General features: G+C 38.1%; 2 protein-coding genes across 3 annotated transcripts in view; both read left to right on the plus strand.

Annotated features, from left to right (window-relative positions):
- The window catches only part of gpat2 (glycerol-3-phosphate acyltransferase 2, mitochondrial), a 135,308-nt gene extending 115,265 nt beyond the window's left edge, over positions 1-20,043 (plus strand). For both annotated transcript variants that reach the window (XM_016677111.1, XM_007563495.2), the window contains exons 17-24: positions 268-371; positions 5,349-5,533; positions 6,040-6,117; positions 9,115-9,237; positions 15,698-15,818; positions 16,132-16,200; positions 16,547-16,602; positions 19,662-20,043. In XM_016677111.1, coding sequence (XP_016532597.1) covers positions 268-371; positions 5,349-5,533; positions 6,040-6,117; positions 9,115-9,237; positions 15,698-15,818; positions 16,132-16,200; positions 16,547-16,602; positions 19,662-19,778 — 853 coding nt within the window. In that variant the 3' untranslated portion in view covers positions 19,779-20,043. The remainder of the gene's footprint in view (positions 1-267; positions 372-5,348; positions 5,534-6,039; positions 6,118-9,114; positions 9,238-15,697; positions 15,819-16,131; positions 16,201-16,546; positions 16,603-19,661) is intronic.
- LOC103145867 (lymphocyte antigen 6 family member D) overlaps positions 1-21,523 on the plus strand; it is a 670,619-nt gene that overhangs the window by 182,505 nt on the left and 466,591 nt on the right. The gene's annotated exons all lie outside the window — the stretch shown is intronic.

Below are 21,523 nucleotides of genomic sequence, written 5' to 3' on the forward strand. Positions count from 1 at the left end.
GCCGGCCTTTTAAAAACATTCGGGTTTTTGATTTGGCAGAAACGAAAACAAGTTTGACAACGTTGCTCTTGGGTATTTTACCCTTTTTACTGCTTGTACAAATCGGGTATGATCAACAAAATTTGGCTCTTTTGACAAAAAAACATAGTATAACTCTTTAATGTCAAAATGAAAACCCTTGTAAAGCAATAAAAATGATGAAACACCCAAATGGGTGAATATCTTTTTTTATAGACACTGTATTTTAAGTAAAACTGTCTCTTTTAGGAAAGACCCTCTCATTGTCCCTCGTCCGTCCACTGCTTCCGTTCTTCACCTCTCTGCTCTGGCCCAGAAGGTGACGCACACCTTCATACTGGAAGCTGTGGGAGGTGAGTGAGTTTTGTCATTTCCTGTGATGCTTAAGTTGAAATGTCATCTTGAAACATCTGTATATATTGTTGTGTCTTATTTTTTTGTGTTGGGCATTGGCAGTTCTGACCTCTTGCCTTGTCAGATCTCAACTGATATTCTCCCAGTATCTAGAAATTTAAAGACTAATAAGGAAGTTTAATTTCCTCGTGATATAGGAAAATATGTAAATTGGTGTGAAATAATGTTCCATCTTTAACAAAGTTCCTCCTAAACTTTTTATTATCCTATTGAAAAATTATTTGGTTTTTTATAAAGGATAAAAGGCAAATTAAAAGTAACCCAAAGGTGGAAGAGTAGCCTAAGAAATAAGTGAGAGTATTTGGTCACCAGTTTCTGTCCACCAGCTTAAATCGAAAGTTTCAATGATAACCAACAACTTTATTAGAGTTGCCTTTTTATTAAAATTACCTGAAACATAATTTTTTTGTTTGTAGTTCAACTTTTCTTTACCTTCCATTGCAGTTTAATTTTTCATGTTTTCATCCTTTTGATTTTCCTTGTTGCTGTAATTTTCTGTACAAATAAACTTTACATGACCCCTTATTGCATCTGGATGCAGAGATGTTGCTATGGAGACAGTCAAAAACTAAAAATCAAGAGTCTCCTTCTTCCAAGTGTACATGGTGCTGCTATAACTAGAGGTGTGCCGATCGATCGGTCACCGATCATAATTGGCCGATTTTCGTGAAAAAGTGTGTGATCGGTATCTGTGATCGGCCCTCATGGGTGATCGGTATCGGCAGGAAAAAACCTGATCGTCACATCTCTAGCTATAACTAATCCATCCTGTTATCAGAGACCAAACGTTAGCAGGTGAAAGGGGTGTAGTTATTTCCTGCAGGTCAGCGCTAGCCGCTTTTCTCCCCAACCTCTGGTCAGCTTGGCAATTAGCCTCTTAGCTAATTAGCCTCTTAGCCAATTAGCCTCTTAGCTAATTGCCAAGCAAGGATCATGAGGGTTCTCTTCCAAAACCAGCTTTTTATTTTCTCCTCTGCATCATCGAAGTTCTCCTCTTATCTCCAGCAAAATGTTAAATAAAAAAATCCTTCCATCGACCAAAATAAAGGCCCCAATCCTTTTCCAGGAGGAAGCCTGGGCACAAATTCACTGACAGAAAACGAGGAATTGGTGAAAATTCTGAATTGTACAGAGAAGCAGAACAAAGTGAACCAAGACCGGAGAGATTGGTGCCACATGGGGCGGCTGTGCTTTTTGTACGCGCTGATTTAGCAGAGCAGAGACTAAGTATTTATTACTAACTGTTTAAGTCTGTTGAAGGAGTATTTTTTACTCGGGTGCATTAAATGTTTTGATCTGGACCAGATTGTGCTTCTCAGATTTTGTTGTTGGGATCAGAGAGAACAGCAGAACGATTTAGCTTTAAATGAGGCAGATCGGATCACTTTGGCCCGGTTGAACTGATCGGATCAGTTTGACCCGGTCTGTCTGCTCGACTTTCTAACAATATGAAGAGAGAAATTTAAAGAGCAGCGGCAAATTAGCAGAAAACTACAGAATACAACAGTTAAAACAAAACTGGATAATGACATGTAGAAGTAGGAATATATATCAATCAATAAATCGAGTTTATTTGTTTGGCACATTTAAGCAGCTTTAAGTGCTTACATCATAAAAACACACAAAAAAATCATCAATTGAAAAACATTACATTTTCCACATCAAATATTGGTGACTGTTTTACTTATGGTACAAAAGCTACTCTAAACATATAAAAAATAATTTCAATAAGCACATTCAGTCATTTACATCCAGGCTCCTGATTTGTGCTCTTATATTTTTTCCACTCGCCATTTTACTCAATGGTGTTTCTTAATTTGGTTCTCCGAGTTGCCGTTTTTCTGACTGCTTTGTGTTGAGCTCAGGAAGTAGCGATGTGTAATTATCTTCAGAGCTCATAGATAAAATTATGCAGGGTCATAAAGAGGCATCATGCTGCGGCAGAGGACCCAGCCATTATACAAACTACAGCAAGCAAACAGCCTCTTCCGGTCGCAGTCCCGCTGGAATATGTTTTCCTCATTTCCTTTTTTATAGAGACGACTTCAGATTAGTCCTAACTGCCTCGTTCATGTTTCATTGTTACAAAAGCAAAATGCTTTCCATAGTTTAGCTACTATATATAATGTGATCTATGGACTAAACTTTCGTTAATTTACTTATTATTTATCTAGCAAAGCTGGTTGGCAAAGACTTAAATACTTAGTTTTTTTAGATGCACAACAGTTTTATGCATTAAAGCATGAGGGAATAAAAATGTAAACGTCTTTACTGTTTTAGTTTTAAGAATGAATCTGGTTGCTGTCTGCTTAAAAAAAAGTTTGATATGTTTCATACTTTGCATAATTTAAGAGTTAAACTTTCAGACCAGCATTCTCACAAATAATCTAGCAGATTTTATCAGAGAAAATGTGGCTGAAGACGTGGGACCAACTTTTACACCTCAAACAGGACAATATCCAGTTTTTACTGAAAAGTATCAATATTTTATTTGAGTATCTTTTCTTCCTTCCTCCCATTATAGACATATTTCTCATAAATTCTTTGTCAACTTTAATATTTTTTATTTATTTCCTTTAACATAAAGGAAACTTTCCAACATATTTGTGCTCCAGGGGATTTTGAATATTGTTTTTTACACAGATCCAGGTTGAGTACTAACTAAAAATATTCTGAAATGCATTCAGGTTGTTAATTAGTAAAAATAACTTCTCCTTGTTTTATCTGCTCAACTTTATTCCACCATGCTCGTCAAATATAACATGAAGAAGAATATAAACCCCATAACAGACGCTTCTGGCGACACAGTGCCCCCTAGTGGATGGGCATGTAATACAAACAAAACAAAGGAGGAACACTGATATCAAGATACTTGACTGGTTTAGAAACCATTTTTAAAACTACAAATATTTTAAATAAAGCACATATTTTGTTAAATCACTTTTAATCAGAGAAAATATTTCAAGGTTTTTTTTGGGGGGGGAGTTTCCAGGTTTTCTTTGGTTGTATAGTGATAACCCCACCGGTTGCTGCTTATTGCAGCTCAGCTGGCTGAAAGAAGACTGCTACACTTTTCCCTCCGACTCTAACTCACTTATCAACAACTGTAGAAATAATTGAAGCATTTCTGGTTTGAAGCCACATTTAAGTTTTTGTGTAAATATTTTTAAACTGTCAGTTTTTTGCGCTGAGGATCTTATTTTGGCCCACGCCCGACTCAAATCTCCTCCCGAAAGAAACAAAACTTCTTCTTTCTAAGCAGTAAAACCAGCTGGAGTCTCACCGCAGCGCCTGTGTGTTTAACAGCTCACCACAGGCATCACTGTGGGTCGCATAAAAAAGTCAGATGGTCATCACTGCTGAGCATACTTGTGTTGACATGTAAAGCCGTGCTGTTCTGCTCCCCAGAGCTGAAGATTTACTTGCTGATTTTTAAATAATGCATGGCAATGTTTTATTAAATCCGCGCGCTCCTCTCTGGCTGAAGAGTTTGGCGCGCAGCAGAATATGCATCAGTAATGTATGATAATCACTGAGGAGCAGCAAGCCTGTATCAAGTCATCGTTTAGCCCCAAAGCTATCTGTCGGCTACTTCTTATTTTCATGCTGACAGGAACGCTGAGGTGAAAAAATACCTGCTGTCGCTCTGCTTTGGCCCTGCTGGAGAATAATGTCTCATAGTATGATTCATTATTCCTGCATGAATGATTCTGGGGGCGAAGTGGAGCAGCTGGTCAGTGTGGTTTTGTGTAAAACATTCACAGATGGGTGGCAACTTCCAGTGACAACAATAAAGTGACTGCTTATTAATATGACATTGCAGGGATTTTAAAAGCCATGAATGAAAAAATGAGACGTAATAAAAAGTCTTTCAACCTTAAAAGGGGATTGGTATTGAATTTTTTTTAAATTTACTTTCTGAAATCTGAAGGCTGCTTTTGTTTAGAAACAAAACAGTGTGTGGAGGATTCTTCTAGCAGCTCACAAAAGAGAAATATTATAAAGGACTGAAGCTTAAAGGTGACATATTATGCAAAATTCACATTTTGCACAATTTTGCACTTTGATTTGGGTTTTTATAAACTGCCTAAGCACATTAAAAAACAAACACCCAGCCGTTTTTTTTTGGCAAGAAGTAAATGTTTTTTGGTGTGTGAAAAATTTGTCGTTTCAAAAACCTTCTGAATGTAACATCACAAAGCAACAGGCACTGCCTCTCATCTAGCAACCTAAGCGGCACTCCAGCATGTTTGGTCAGCTGGTTTTACTGCTGTATTTGTTGTACAATTGCTGCTGTAAGCTGCTCCTTGGTTGTGCAGGAGGCTCTCCTAATGCTTTTCAAAGATGTATGACTTTATAATTGTGAATCTGTTTGCAGCCATTTTCAATTAAACTCAATTCAGAAATACTTTATTGATCCCAAAGAGGAACTAAATGCTGTAGCTTACATTCATTCAGGATTCTTCGAAGAGTTGTAGATGTAGGAAGGATCTCCTATAACAGTCTGTATTACAGCATATTTGAAGAAGCCTCTGACTGAAGACTGACTCTAAGAGGATAACCACAGCTGCCCATAATATTCTTGATTTTATATAAAATCACGTTGAGTGTAAACGTTAAGTTTTGGGCCAGCAGCAGCTTATTTGGATTTAAAACAGCTCAAAATAGACGGAACGGACCAGAAAATCTCACTAAAAATTTTGTGTAAAAAAAAAAAAAATTATAAATTCACTTTGTATAGCATAAAGATACCCTAACCTGCTCAAGGGTGCATAATATGTCACCTTTAAACAGATTGTATAAACCCATCCATCCCAAATATTTCCACCAAACTCCAACATCTTGATGTGTTGTGCTGCCAAACACTCGTTTTCCTGTACGTGCCTCGGCAATCACTCGGATGTTTTCGGTCCTAGCGTGCGCGGTGTCTGCCATGCTGTGCGAGGTGGTCCTCAGTGGCATCAGCAGCCGAGTGAGGAGCGACGGCGTGGAGGGAGAGGAGGTCAAAGGTGACATGGAGTTTGATGTGGTGCTCGGTCAGTCGGAGCTGACGGAGAAAGCCTTGCAGCTTTGCCATCTCCTGCCTCCGGGCATCATGCCAGTGAGTTTGTATTCATATCACACAAATGCACACCCAGTGTGTCTCATTCAATGGATGTTTAATGGAGCTGAACAGCCATTCATCCTGCTCTGCTGCCTCTATCTCAGCCAGAGAGAGGTTTTGGATTGTGTGGGTGTGTGTGTTTCTCTGAATGCGCACGCTTCATCAGGCTGACTTCAAGGGCTCTGAATCTGAGCCACTAATACTTTTCCTTTCTGTGAGCCCACCTTTCATTTCAGCAGCTGCTCTTTCTTGTCTCCTTTGCTTGTAGCTTTGTTTCTCACTCCATTTCTCACCAAGAAATATCTCCCTCAGCTCTCAGCCTCCTTCCAGCTGCCTCTCGTTCTCCCTGTGTGATCTTCGCTACATCTCTACTCCAAACCTTATGCTTTCTGTCAGCTGTCTCCGGCTGTATTTCTGAGAACGGTGATAGTCTGAAGTTGTTTTTGCTTTTGACTGTGCCTCACCACCGAGCTAAGCCATTTTCTTTCTCTTGCTCTCTGCAGCCTTGTCAGTCGACTCAGAGTTTTGCTCTGGATGCTGTTGACAGCCTGGTCCGCTGTGGCATCCTGATCATGGAGGAAGTAAGAGCCGCTAAACAGTTTTGAAAGTTATTTCCTTTAAGTCTAAATAATTTAAAACAGTCATTCTGTTTAGAATATCTCTGTAAATCAAGTTGAAACCTGATATTTACCTCAAATATTTGTGTTTTTTGTCCAAGATTAAATAAAAACATTTTTAGGGTAAGTTAGGATTAGCAAAATTATTTTTTTATGAAAAAAATTAGAAAGGTTACAGTTGGTTCTTTCTCATCTTTTAGTCTGAACATTGAAAGTGTCTCTTTTTCATGAAGTATTTCCAAATCATCACTACTGTCAGCAGAAGGATCTCCTGTAGCAGGCTGTGCTGCAGCACACCAGAAAGTCTCTGACTTAAGACTCTGTTACAGAGTTGCAGCTTCAAAGAAATTGAATATTTTCTGAAATAACTTTCTTTGCACAATCAACTCCAGGGCAGATCCAACCTTCTTCATCAGATCATTTAGTTTTGTTATCACTGCATCTGATTCTGCTACTGCCATAGAAGAGATCAGATTTATTTTCCTGAAACAACCGACGAAAGATTATCTCCATCTTGCAGCAGAAACCGTACAGTCTGCTCAGTCTCTTCTTGTTGGCAGCTTTGCTGCTGGGCTGTTGTCTCACTGAACACTGGGGTATTTGTTCTCCTCCACATCTTCAATTATGCAAACATATCTGTGTTTCTCCTGAAACTTACTTTTGTTCTGTTTCACTGAAAATGACACAGAATGTATACATCCTCAGTACTCGGTGTCCTGTCCATCTCTCTGGTCATCTGAGTGTTTCTGCAGACTTTGGTTTGTAAAGCCTCCTGTGGTCATCTTGTGCTCCAAACGCCCTGATCAGAAACAAACCTTCAGTGTCTTGAACTGTGCTCTGTTGGTCAGGAAGTTACCGTGTTTTCCTCACTGGTTAACGAATGGTCTATTTTCGATCTTTTTTCATATTTAAAGGTGCATTAAGCGACGCGAAACAAAACAGCCAGTCAAAGCACAGTTTGTCTTAGACTACGGTAGCCGTAATGGCAACTAGAACATTTTCACAGAGCTCCGTGCTTTGAGATCAGTAAGCACTACCACAATTGATCCAGATTAATTCACTAGAGGGCGCTGTTTTACTCCAGAACAACATATAAGGCTCTCCAGATTACAAGGTTGTTTTTTGATCAAATTAAAGGCTTTTAAGTGCGTCTTATTATTCATAGCGATCCAGACGATGGTTGAGGACTCCACCGGCGTCTCCTGAAATTTAAATCAACATGAATTGTGTCAACATTAGCGTTATCAACATTAATCTAAAAAGTGTAACACATTTCATAATGCAGATTAACTGCAGTATGTATTTTGACCTAAAAGCCTCCAGGTTCACAGCAGTGCATTGCACAGCCTTGTACTGCGTTCAGCAATGCAGTCGGAAACATGAGTAAAAAGAGGAAAGTTTAACTGGTGTGCTCAGCTGCAAATTTCGCTTTAAAAAAACTGTAGAGGACGTTTGGATAAAACCAAGGTAGTATGGAGCCTACTTACTGCAATGAAGAATCATCATTTTACCAACCGGCTACAGTTAACGTTTGAATCAAACCTGCAGAACTCAGTCTTCATATTTGGTTTCAGACAATGAAACATTTTTTCGAAAACGCGCATTTCTACATTTCAAACTTACAAAGTTGAATTTGGTGATTTATGCAATAATTAAAACCACTGGAAAAATCAGAGAACATGATTCTCACAGTGCTGCCTGCTTCATCACTGCGTTTGTTTCATTCATGTGTTTTATATTTCATATTTGTTATAAATTAGTTTTCACTTTAAGTTTTTTTTTGGCACTCCTAAAGCAATTTTTTATGATTGTGATTGATTTGTAAAATCAACAAAAAGACTAAAGCATCTAAGGGGGGGTGAATACTTTTTATAGGCATTACATGACTGAGGTGGAAGATGAGACAACAAAGGTGTGACAGGAAAAGGACAGGAAAAGGAAAGAAGTTCAGTTCATTTACTCCGTAAAGACATCCATCCATCAGATATTTCTCTGTTGAAGACTGCGGTCTTTTCACCCCTCATCAAACATATTCCACATCATTCTACCATTCTCTCCATTTATTTCTTGTTTTTTGTCTTGACTTTGAGTTGCTTTTGTGCACTTGTAAGTTTCATCCATCCCTGAAGACGTTAGAGCTCAGAGCAGTGATGAAGGGTAAGATGGGATCGTTGAATAAGTGTGAAATAGTGACACAAGGCAGCAGCGGCGCAGCCTGCAGCTGCACACAGACCAGCACAGCTTTACGATCCTCCAGTGTCATGTGAGAAATGTCTTAATCTGCAGAATCTGAAGATGAATTTTTACATTCAGAATGCAGAGAATCTGTGAAATCTAGATGCTTTCCCTAAAAGAAAAAACTACCAAAGTAGTATAAAAATGCAAAACCTTTTTGCACAGTGCAGTGTGTCTATTAAGACTTTAAAACCTTTTGTATTTGTTCATTTATTTATTTTGCATATCTTTATTTTTAAAGGTCACACGTATTCAGACACCCAGCAGTGTTCATTAACTCTTTTCACATACATGTGCTGCATGGCTTTTGTATTTCACTCCCTTGTTAGAAAATTATAACAAGTCCAAGGCACACAGAACAGTTTTCATGAAATAAAGTTTGAAAGAAGTTATTATTAGAGTTGAGATCCAGTGATGAACTCGGCCTGTTACCTACGAGTTCATGCCCTCACCGGTAGGGTGTGCATAAGACTGTCATAAACATGAACCTGTTATGAACATGAAGGAGTCTTTATGAATGTTTACGACCGTTTTCAGAAAGTGCCATTTGGTAAATAATGACACTCTTAATGCAAAGTTGCACTGAAAGTCTGTTAAAAGTGCCAACTTTGCATTAAGAGTGTCCTTAATGTGTCATAATTATTCATGTCATGTTTGACAGTGCAGTCTTATGCACACTCCTTCAACTAAAGTGTTACTGTTTGCTCTTCGGTTTGCCTCATGCAGATTCCCCGCGACATTCACATCTGTGATTTCTGGAAGAGGGAAGGCACTCTGACCTGGACCGCCACCGACGACCCGTATCACAGCGACTCTGACTGCGAGGACCAGGACTTGCGCTCATACAAGGTAAACAAAATGGATTCCCTTTGGCTTCGTCATGTGACTCAGAGTATCATCAGGTTTGAAAATGGGACAAAGGTTTTCTGCTCATCCAGATCACTCACTTGGAGACCGCAGTAAACTTACACATGCATGAACGCAGAATGGTGACATGAAAAGAACTTTGAAGTTTCTAAATCTCCATTACAAAAAGCTGCTACAAGGATGAATCACATATCTTGAATGTGAATTAGCAGAGTGTCGTCTTTAGACGTACTTCCTGTTGCATTCGATATTTCAAACCAACACTAAGCAGCCGAGGTTCTTCCAGAGGGACCAAACAGCAGGAGTTTAAATATTTCAAAGTGACTTTGGGATGTTTAAGAATCATGAAAGAAGACATGATTAACTTAAAGATCGACACGTGTAGGGATCGTCACTAACGAGGCTTTCTTTTTGTTTTTTATTGCTTCTGTGCAGCATTACCATTAAAATAAGCTTTAATTTGACAAAAAATATGTATTATGCATTACATTATTGAGTTGCAGCATACAAGTTATTTAGAAATAATCTCTATAATGTGAAAACTTGAGTGAAAACCAGTTTAATCAGGATGTTTGTTGATGGCATCAAGACTGTCATAAAGTGGTTGTTGATGGTGGTGAGGATTGACGCCGAGACCCAGGTATGGTGAAGATGAAGCGTTTAATGAGAGAGACGAACACAGTCCTGGCTCAGGAAGCACGGCAGCAAACAAGCACGTAGCTAATACCGGTAGCAACTGACATGTGGACTGGACATAGAAATAAACTACCTCAGGACTTAACAGTTCTACTGAGGGGAAAAACAAACTGACTCACAAGACGTTGCGTTAGACGATAGACGAACTAAGACAAGGACCCGACAAGAGACAAAGACAACAGGTGGGTTTAAATACACAGGGAGGGTAATCAGGTAAGTAGACACATCTGGGGAGCAATCAACAGAGAAGACGGACTCACAGGGGAAAACTAAAACACAGAAAAACCTCAAAAATAACCACACAGAAAACACAGATCATAACAGAGACATTTAGTTCCATTTTATAGCATAATTAAGTAAATATATTACCTTCAGTTATAAAAATGCTTTGTATATCAAACATGACTTAAAAAACATTTGACTTCACAATGTGACACCTTGAAATTGGGCGTCTGTCTCTTTAAGAAGCTCCTGCTTCTTGTGTCTTATGTCATTATCATTTTTTAAAAATGACAGGTAAAAATATATGATGATGTATTTTTTTTAATCACCTCAGTCAAATTGATGGACGATAAAAAAAGTCTAGTGCGACCTCTTCCTGGCAGTACGGATTTTATTCAAAGTTTACAAAAATAAACATTTTGGCGTAATTATCTGATACAACATGAACAATTGTGGCTTATAGACAAGTTTGGCTTGTATATATGCATTTTCTTTGTTTTTCAAGTTGTTGAGTGTGGCTTATATTCATGGTACTCATTAGTATGAATCAGTATTAGATTAATATATTTTGTCCAAGTTGACTTAAAAAGCAGGGCTGTTATTGTTGGTTAATTTTCTAGGCTAGAAAAGATAAACTATTAGTGGTGCAACAACATAAAAAATATTCTGATATCATATGTTATGTGTTTATAAATATTCTTTTACTCTGGCATTTTTTCTCTAGTTGCAGAGGCATTTTTAATAAAGTTCTAAATTTAAAGATAAGCATTTAATAGACTGAAATATTGAATTCCACTGCTGTCATTTAATCAATTAAAAAATAGAAATGTATATCAACGCTGATTGCTTCATTAAATTTAATAAACATCATATAAAGAGTAAAATGTCGGGGCATGGATGTATATTTATTTTTTCAGCTTGCTGATTGTATTTCTACAACAGATGGGTAAAACTGTGAGGCGAGTAATGAACTTGACCTACAAATGAAAAACGCCGACTCGCTGCACGCTGCAGCCTCTCTGAAAGATAACCAGCGATGGGACATGTTGGCTCCGGGTTTTTGTTGTTCGTATCGGACCATTCTGGAATACGGACCAGTAAATGGACCGCAGTCACATTGGGCTTTTATCCAATTTGCCTCCCACTCACTTATTCTCACACACAGCCGTGTTAATGTCGCCCCTCAGAGTGTTACATTTCAGAAACATTTTCCACCTCTTGTAGCTACATTCAGTGCTTGTCTAAATCTAAACTTGAGTCAAGCAGACGTTTTTACTCTGAAGTTGATTTTTTCTCTCCTGCGGGCAAAACGCCATGAGTCTCGGTGCCGTCCGAGGAAGTGGCTGGTAATTAAGGTCACCTTGAAGGAGACTTTTACCAGAGAACCTGAGAACAAGCAGCTGACCTGCTGAACGACCCGCTTTCATAACTGAGCAATCACAACTCATCCGCTTCAGTTAAAATAAGTCTTCCCTTTAGTCGGATTTATGGTCTTAAACACATTTATCAGCAAACTGAAGACTGATAGGAACATGATGAACATTAAAACGACTTCCAACAGAGAGGACATCCAGAATCTGTCTTTAATCATAAAAAGTATTAAAAATCAGTCATTGTAGAAAATTGGAATCGGCAGGTAAGGCTTTTTATATATTGGTATTTAACGATCAGCCAGAAAACTGCAATCGATAACAGGTATTACTTGTTAGTATGCATGTAGGATGTTTTCAGCAACTGAAAAAGAACTAAAACCCAACCTTTAGGTTTTGTCCTGCCACAGGTGAGTCAGTGGTTCACTGCAGTTGTTCAGTAAAACCAGAACCGCCCACACCGCTACACAATGCACCGACTGACTTCATCTTTGTCCTCTGAACAAACAGCAGTTCTTTTCAAACAGCATGTTTTAACTCTATCCATCCAGCGTTTTCTCTCCTCCTAAAACCTCTCTGCTCTGCTGAACAAGTGCAACAAAACGCCTCCCTATCAAGCAACAGAAAACACTCCCTCCTCTTCCTCAGCCCGAACTCGGTTTGACTGCATAAATTCACTTCAGGTGGTCATTCTCAGCAGCTGGGCAGTAACTCAACTGTATTTGCTGAATAAAATCTGCCGTTATGAGAGTTTTACTCCCAGATTTCTTAAAGATTTATTTTCCTGCCAACATGTTTGTCTTCCAAAGCCACTAAAGCTTTTTTTCATACCGAGGCTGACGGGAAACGTGTGGTGAGGGGGGACCTGCAGGGTCGGGCAAGGAACCTGTTATAACTGCTTACAGCAATGTGTGCAATAACACACTGCTGGATAAATTATTCATTATGCATTTCTGTGCTGCTGTTTTATGCTAATTTTCAACCGTTAAACTGATTCATCCTTGTAATGACCTGTAATTGACCGATGGCGGTTGTAGTTGTTGTTGTTTTGTATGATGCTTTTATTTGGTCCAAGTATTCAGCTGTTGGATGTTTTAAACGTCGCTCAGGCAGCTGCATGTCTGCCCTTGTTTACACGGCTGAACGCAACATTCCCAGTTTATTAAATACATTCTCACTCCTTTTTCAGTTCAACCAGTCTGATATGTTTTTTATTGCAGCGTCTAGTTTGTTTAGATTCTTTAAGAGATGCTTTGCCACCTTAATCTATTAATCTATTAAGTACTGAAGACATCAGCTTTCTTCCTCGTTAACACAGTTCTAATAGGGTTATTGACACATTTACACGTGATATTTGTAGCAACCCTTTTTATCCATGCATACAAAGATATTAAAACAGTTTAATCAGTGAAATTACATTTAATGCAGGGAAATGGAGATTGGCCTTGAGCGGTTTGGTTCCGTCTGTATTTTTTCCCCTTTTTACAATTCGTAGAAGAAGAGAATTTGTTGCTCGTTGTGTCTATGGGGCTCAGCGCTGCCCTCTATCGGTGAGGCACGGTACTTTCCGCCTCTCCTGACGCATTTTCGCTGCACATTAATCACCAATCAGAAACACTAAATGTGTTGCACACATTCATTAACATACAGAAAATGTGTAATTAAACAAGTACATGGCGATATAAAGAGAGACAGCAGTGGACATGCGCCAAATGCCTGCTTCAGTCACTTGAGATACAGCGCCCCCAGAGGTGAGGGGCAGCACTGCACTGCCTCGCCCCTATTTTCTTTCATGTATTTCAAAAGGCAATTTTAACCATAAAAATACTGAAATTACCACTAAGAAAAACGATGTACAGAAAATTTAAGTGTTCAGATTGATATTCTTTGTAATTTACTTCTCATGGCCTTAATTTCTCCTTATCAGGCTACAGCTGTCTGCCTTCCTTGACGGCACTGAAATAGTAAACAGTACAATAAAGTACCACCACAGTTTGTTTGGGCTTATCTGAAATTATCAGTGAGGATAAATGAAAGTTTATATCTTTTTGTGTTCAATTTAAAAGTCATGTATCTCCGAGCAGAAGGCAACAACCGGTGATGGCGAAGAAGAGGGTGATTCGGGTCAGGAACCATATGTGGTTCTAATTTGGATACATATCTGATTATTTTCAAAACATCTGCAGCCTGAACGGTCATATCGCATTTTAACCAACTTTTATGACATTGTTGTGAGACATGCGTCATAATAAAAGCCAAATGTGGTAAATCCGGACATAAAAAATGGCTGAACTTTATAACTATGAAAAATGTGATCGCATCACTGCAGAATCCAACCACTCCTGGTTCTCACTAAACATCCAAACAGACGTCGCTACAGAAGCTGACGTCAATACCCGACAAAAAGACATTTCTATTAGTTCTACTTTCTTTTTATCAGCTTCCTTCCTCACCTCTCATTGATGAGTAATATAGGAAAATGTCTTGTTGGAACTAGTACATTTTTATTAATATTAAGGAATTATTTACTATAAACAAACTGCCATGTCTTGCTAAAGAGTTACTTAAGTGAACTAAGATATTTACACTAGAAACTCGACAAAAACACTTGGTAAAATTTTGTGTTTTTGGAGTTCAGTAGTTTCAGACTTTATTGTGAATCTCTTAATAACCTTCAGGGTCTTCTCCAAGAATTCAACAAGTCCATCAGCAACAGTTTTCTTTCACATAAATGACAGGTCTTTGTCATTTCACAACATGAAAGTCAGTGAGTCTGGTAAATTTCAGGAAAGTTTTTCTTTTTTTATGCTTTTTTTTTTTTTTTCAACTGGAGTCACACAAACCATCAAACATGATGATGAAACTGCCTCTCAAGCGGGCTGCCCCAGGAGAGGCGGACCAAGTGTTCCCTCTGCTGCAGATTAGCCCACATCAATGCTTCCCAGAGTTCAAATAGCAGACGCATCTTAACAGCAAGTGTTCAGAGAAACCCTGTGAACCAGCCCTGCCTGTTCAAACCGCTGCAACACAAAGAAGAAACAAGTTACTGGGGCCAAAAAACACAAGAAGTAACATTTAACCTGGAGAAATTTAGGCATTGGTTGGACCATTTCAGATGTTGGTGGGAAACTAAATTAAACAGCTATGATGCGGACCAAGAACTCTGACTTATTGATTTGATTTGATTGATTTTCATTGTCCCTTTTGCCCAAAACGGATTTAAATCCTAAGTTATTAAAGTCAAGAAGCTAATGGAGAATTTTTACAATTAAAAAAGTTGGAGTGAGAAAAAATGCAGATGAATCATAATTTATGTAAACTTAAGGTATTCAAAAATATCCATCCATTATCTTTCACTTAATCCGGGGTCGGGTCGCGGGGTCAGCAGCCCAGCTGACCCAGACTTTCCTGTCCCGGCCGGTTGGTCCGGCTCCTCCGGGGAATCCCAGGGCGTTCCCAGGCCAGCGTGTTCAGGGCCTCCCTCTGGGTCTCCTCCCAGTGGGACGGGCCCAGAAAACCAAACCAGGGAGGCGTCCATTTTGTCCCGATGTCCCCCTCCAACAACCTAAAGGACATCAGATGTCCCAGTAGTATTGGACCGTCATAGTTTTTAGTTATTTGTGTGTTAAGAGGCATTGTTGTTCATTAATGTTTAGTAATTGCAAATTTTCTGTTTTTAAGATGATATATCTTTGTCTATCTCGCTCTAGCTCTATGTTTAGATGTTTATATCTCTATATCTATCTATATATCTGTCTATCTTTATATCTATCTCTGTATCTATATATTTGTCTGTTTATATATCCATCTCTATCTCTATAAATACATATAGATATTGATAGATCTGTTTATAGATATATAGATCTATTTCCTGGATGCAAAGTTTCACTAGGAGTGTGAGTTTTTAAAGAGACAGAGGCCTCATTTCAAGGCATTAAATTACAAAGTCAGATTTCTTTTCAGTCACATTTGATGTAGCATTTTTATAACAACTGAAGGTAGAATTGTTGCTAATTGTACTTTAAAATGGCACTTTGTGCCTATAAAATACACAGTACTGTCCTAATTAAATGGTAAAATTAAGTGTGGACAACAGTCTCAGACTTCCTTGTTGAAAAAAAGCTAATTAATTTTCTTTGTGCTTACTTTCCTAGATAAGTCAGCCGAAGCAGTGCCCAGAAATGCTCTTCTTCCTCTGCAGAATGCTAGCTGGACATTTGAGGGCGCTGTGCTGGACCACCAGCGCTCTGGACATGATGGACTCTCCTCTGCCTGGTACGAAACTCTGGATTTACTCTAGTTACCTGTGACAGCTTCCATGAATTATCACAACTTTAACTGACGTGGATAAAAAGGAAACATGTTGGACCTGAGGTTCAATTTTTAATCAAAGCATCGGAGTTGCTGCAGCGATCAAATTAATATTGATGCTTATCTTTCAAGCGTTTTCTTCTGCAGTGACCAGCTACACATTTACTGTACGGTAGTACGTTGCTGAAGCATAAAGAGAACATCCACCATCTGGAGGAAGTGTCAGGCCTTTGCTTTGCCAGAGTAATGCCTTGTTTTCTCGTCCTTCCTGCTACAGAAGCCGAATTTCTGTCTCGGATACATTCCGATCTCTGTGACACAGCAAATCAGAAGAAACGGCACTACGGTGAGCCGGACCCAACACACACCCACACCGAGATCCTCTGTTTCTTTGTGCCACAACTTTAAAAGCTTGTCACCTCGCCTTTTCCCACTGATTCACTGCGAGTCCTAACAAATCTGCAGAGGCCAAAGAGGAAAGCCACCGCAGCCCCCACACTCACTCTCTCGCATTTCAGAAATAACACACCAGGCAGCGAGAACCTACCCAAATGGCAGCCCTCAATAATACGTAGTATAAAAATTACAGTCCCACTGGTAGAGGCTTTGTTCTGTTATCCCGACCTCATTTTCTATATTGGATATGTGCCTGTTCTTTTGATTCATGTGTGCCTTTGTGCTGTATCTCACAGAAAGCTGCTCAGAGGAGGCGGCACACACTGCAGTTAGAACACTAATAGACCTCGGGGTGAGTGACAGCCTCCCTCTCTCTCTCTGTGTGTGTGTTCGTGTGTGTGTGTAAATCTGTCGGCTGAGAATTACAGCTCCACTCAGCACTGAGGCTTCAGGTGCAATTCAACCGTCCGTTGGTTCAGACTGGGTTCATATATCGGTGCAGAAATCCTTGAAATGCTTAAATTTTGTTGTGGCGCTTTCAAGGTTTGGAGAAATGTAGGGAATCTAATTTTGTGGCTTTCTTGTTGAGTTTCTCTGTTCTCGGTTCCTACGGTTTTTAAAAGTTTGAGGAAAGTACGTAACGGGATGAGTGACGTGACACAAATATTGCATAACATTTCTTTTTCTCTTCACAATAAAATCATCACTCCTATTGAAAGACACAACTACACCGTGTTTATTTACATACTAAAGGTTAGCCATTATGCTTTCTTGAACAGGCTAGAATGAGTCTACGGTTTATACAAAATATGTTTATTACATTTTTTGCACAAAAAATCATTTTTAGATAATGAGATTTCCTTCCAGAATGAGCTGTTGTAGGGCCTCTTGTCACTTTAAATCCAGATAATCTGCTGCTGGCCACACCCCAAACCCAACATTTACACTGACACATGAAAATAGTTGCAAACAGATGTACACAAATGTACATCTTTGAAAAGCAGAAGTAGAGCCTTCTGTACAACCAACAAGAAGTGGTTTCTGGATGGTAAGTCAAAAACAAAACACTTGTCTTTTTAAGCAGTACAAACAGCGGCAAAACCAGCTGACCAAATGTTCTGGAGCTTAGCTTGGGTTGCTCATATTACAGAGACCAAAAACATTAATTTATTCCCAAAAAACTACTGGGTGGGGGGTTTTAAGCAATTGGTCTGCTTTAGAAGCAGCTGAGATGCAGATGGAAGGGAAGGATAAAAATGCGCATAAAGTGAATTTACATAATGTGAATATCTGTTAATTGACCACTTGGATACTCTGAGCTAAAGCCACTGATCAAACATGATGAACTAGCTCACCGTTAGTCATCAGTTTTGAATCTGATAGTCCTTAGTAAACCTAAATATAAGTGATATTAGTGTCTAATTTAAAGAAGGAAAATCAAAATTGGTGCTTTGCTTTTACTTAATTTCATAAATATAAAACATGAAGAGTGAGGGTCGTGGTTTTGTTTTCGGTTTGGTAACACTATTTGACTGACATGACGCCATCATAAACGTGACAAAATACCTGTTATGAATGTTTACGACTGTAAATAATGACACTTTTAATACAAGTTTTAATGCAACTTTGCATTAAAAGTCCATTAAAATTGTCAACGTTATAATTGAAAACCTTACATTTTGTATTTACTCAATTACCTTTAAATTGTATTTGATCATCTGAAACATTTAAGTTTGGCAAAAACAGAAAGAAGTCTGTAATGCTTTTTACATCACTCTATATGGCAGTTTCGGTTTTGTGATATAATTTAAGAATATCTTGTCTAAATAAAGACATCTGAGTCTGGCGCTGCAGCTATGAAGGTGTTTATTTAGCTAAGAATCGTTGTTGATTTTACCGAGGGAAATGGTCTGCGTACTTGACTGAGGTTAAACAAGTAAAGAGTTATTTTTAAGGTTCTCCTCTGGTGACATTTTTCCTGTGGGTTGTGTTGATGTGAAAAACTCTCACACACGCAGCGGAGCGAGGATTAAACTCAAACTTTGATCAGAACAGATAAACTCTGCATGTTTGTTGTGAGGGATTATCACTCTGCAGCTTTCAAAGGCAATAAAAGTTGTTTACCATCCAGTCCAAGATGGAGGGTAGAGAATGTTTTTTTTATTTGTTTTTTCTTTAGCTGATGAGAATACGAGCATCTGGCATCTCCATCTGCTGATATTTTGAAAATGGCTCCAAATGATGAGGAATCAGAGGGGCAGACTGGCTAATCTGCATCAGAGTCGACACTAAAGGAAAAAATGCTAATTGGTTTTAGAAGAAAGTGTGGAGTTATAAATCTTTATTATTCTCTGAATCAGTGTCTCCACGGTAACTTCGGAGGCTCCTTCTGTAAAAATAGAGCATCATTGACCCATATATCTGCAAAGATCCCTGGAGGCAATTATTCAGTTTACTATTGAGGTTATCAGTCACCCTGGTCTCGTCTCGTCCCTGACGTCGGACAGGCGGCGCATCGAAGAGCTGTGAGCCAAACCATAGAAGAAGAAACGCTTCTGGTGCTTAAAGAACAGAAAGGACCACCTGACTTTTGTCTCTCTCCTTTGGCCTCATTATTTCAGTTTGCTCAGTCATTGTTGTGTTTTTATGAGGGTTAGGGCCATGCTAAGAAAATAAAATAAAATTCGGAGAAAAAAGTCATACATACCAGAATGAAGTTGAAATATGAGGATAAAGTCGTAAATTACAGCTTAATTTTGGTTTTAAGACCTTATTCTCATATTATTTAAACTTTATTCTCATAACGATTTTATTATTGAAATATTATTTTATTCTTTTATTTAGACTTTATTCTTGTAATATAATGTTATTTTCAAAATATGAAAATATGACTTTATTCTTGTAGTAGTATGACTTTATTCTCATTATTTAAACTTTTTTGTAATTATTCTCATAATACAACTTTATTTTTATATTATTTCTTTATTCTCATGACTATTTTCCTTTTATTTCCACTTTATTCTCATAATATTGACTTTATTCTCATTACTTGTTTTATTCTTGTAATACAATGACTTTGTTTTCAAAACATAACTTTATTACCATATTCTTTCTACTTTATTTTGTAATACTATGACTTTATTCTTGTAATATTTCAATCATAGCAAAACAGTCGCATTTATTCTCAGTATTATGACTTTCTTATCAATTTCTCATGTTTTTATTACAAATAAAATTAGGAGATTAAAGTTATTCACATAATAATGTTGTTTTTTCCATTAGAACAGTTTTTTTAGGTACAGATTGTATTTTAACCCTGTGCAGGATTAAAAGCAGAACGATGAATCGGATGCTGCAGCTGGAGTGTCCTCTGACGTTTTTATTTTTACGTTCATTGTTTTTTTAATTCAGGTCCTTCTGCAGACGCGTCAGACGGGAACCGTCTTCCTCGGTGTTAGTCCTTTGTTCCAGTTGTCAGAGAACCGGGAGAAGCTGCAGCGCTTCGTCTCTCAGTACCTCTACAATTAATGTTAAGTGCGCAGAATGACTCAAGGCCTCGTCTCCGCTTTGTTCTGCTGAAAAAAAATCTGACCTCGTTCTGTGTAGTTGTCAGAAAAAGCCTTTGTTCTGTTAACTAAAATAGTCACTGAGTTAGAAGCAGCTGTCTTTGTTTTAATTGCATTTTATAGTTTTACTTTTAAGCCATTTCTCAGCTGGATTACGAAGAACCTGTCATCAGCTGTTCCTTACATGCAAAATGTTTTAAATAAAGAAGTTCTTGGTTCATCTTAAATTCAAGCAGCCTGAGCTCTTTAAGGGTGAACAGAAGATATTTCTCGACAAGTCTTTTTTTTTTTTTTTCTCTGAGGATCTCTCCCCCCTGAATGTAGATCATCCACGCCGAGTCAGGCCTCTGGGGAGACTCTTTGACGCAGACCTCTGGACAGACGGGAGGACAATCGATTCCTCGCTTTGATGGGAGTTTTTCCTGGCAGCCGTTAATGTTTGCCGTGTTTTTACAGTCCAGAGTGAGTGGAACTGCTTTTCACCCTCAACTCGGGAACAAACCACAGCTGTGACGTCTGAGTGACGGTGCGACTTTACCGCCACCCGGTGGCACTTCTGTGGAACTACAACCTGAAATTAATGTAGTAAATTTCTTCTTATGTGTTTAAACCTTTTTGCAGTTTTTTCAAATTAACAAGAAGAGACTTAATTTATGTTTGACATTTGAAGTGAATTCAGTTCAAAATTTGAACTGAATTAATAAATATAAAAAATATATTTCTTACATTTGTTGGTGATATACTTTCAACATTTTGTTCTTTTAGAGCTACAAAACGATGTTTCAGAACCACTTTTTAAAAATTACATAAGCACCCCTACATTTAAATCAGGCAACAAAATATCTGCTGGCTGTTAAGAAAGTGGCATCTGAATAGAAAGTTTAGTGGAAGAAAAGAATTGTGGTAGAAAAAGGTGCATAAGTTTCAGGCAGAACTAAAAAAATTAATTCAAGAGTTCAGAGAAAGTCTCTGTTTAATGGCTACTGTACAGAAATGAAGTTAATGATGATTTTTGGCTGATATTTTTTTGCTGAAAAACAAAATGCATTTCTGCCACATTCACATTTATCTCTGCAGAACGGTCTGCAGAGATAAATGTGAATGTGTCAGGATAGTTGTAGGACTTAATACTTAATTGAAACTCAGAAATGTCAAAAAAAAAAGAAGAAAATTTGAGATTAATCTAAAAATTTCTGAGATTTTTATAGAAAATGTTTGACTTCTGAAACTCAGAAATGTATCATTGTTTTGGTGGAAATGTAGTATTCCTTGTTTTTCTATCTAGGCCCTAATCGGCTGTGCTAAAGCTGTGATTTATTAAGGTGAGTTTTTTTAATCACTCCCTGAGTTAAGGAGCTTCAAAGTAAAAACGTAGAATATTTTTGGAAATGCCCTGAGATTTCCCTCTACTGGACAGTAAACTGATCAGTTGTGTTGCATCTGGACAATAATCCAGCTGGACTGAAAAAAACAGAACAAAAACACGTTACTAATATCACAGCCAACAAAAGCACCATGTGATAAAAATGGCGAAACGAGGAACTACGTCATCGAAATGGATGGACATAAAACACAAACTTTATGTAATGAAGAAACATGTGAAAAGTGCTGGAAAAATTTTTACATAGTATTTTCTTAGTAATTCATCACATTATATCAATGCTTTTTTTCTATACACTGTATATTTTTAATCTTGACCCAAAACAT

The sequence above is a fragment of the Poecilia formosa genome, unplaced genomic scaffold (genome assembly GCF_000485575.1).
Source record: "Poecilia formosa unplaced genomic scaffold, Poecilia_formosa-5.1.2 Scaffold148, whole genome shotgun sequence".
In the NCBI taxonomy this organism is placed as follows: domain Eukaryota; kingdom Metazoa; phylum Chordata; class Actinopteri; order Cyprinodontiformes; family Poeciliidae; genus Poecilia; species Poecilia formosa.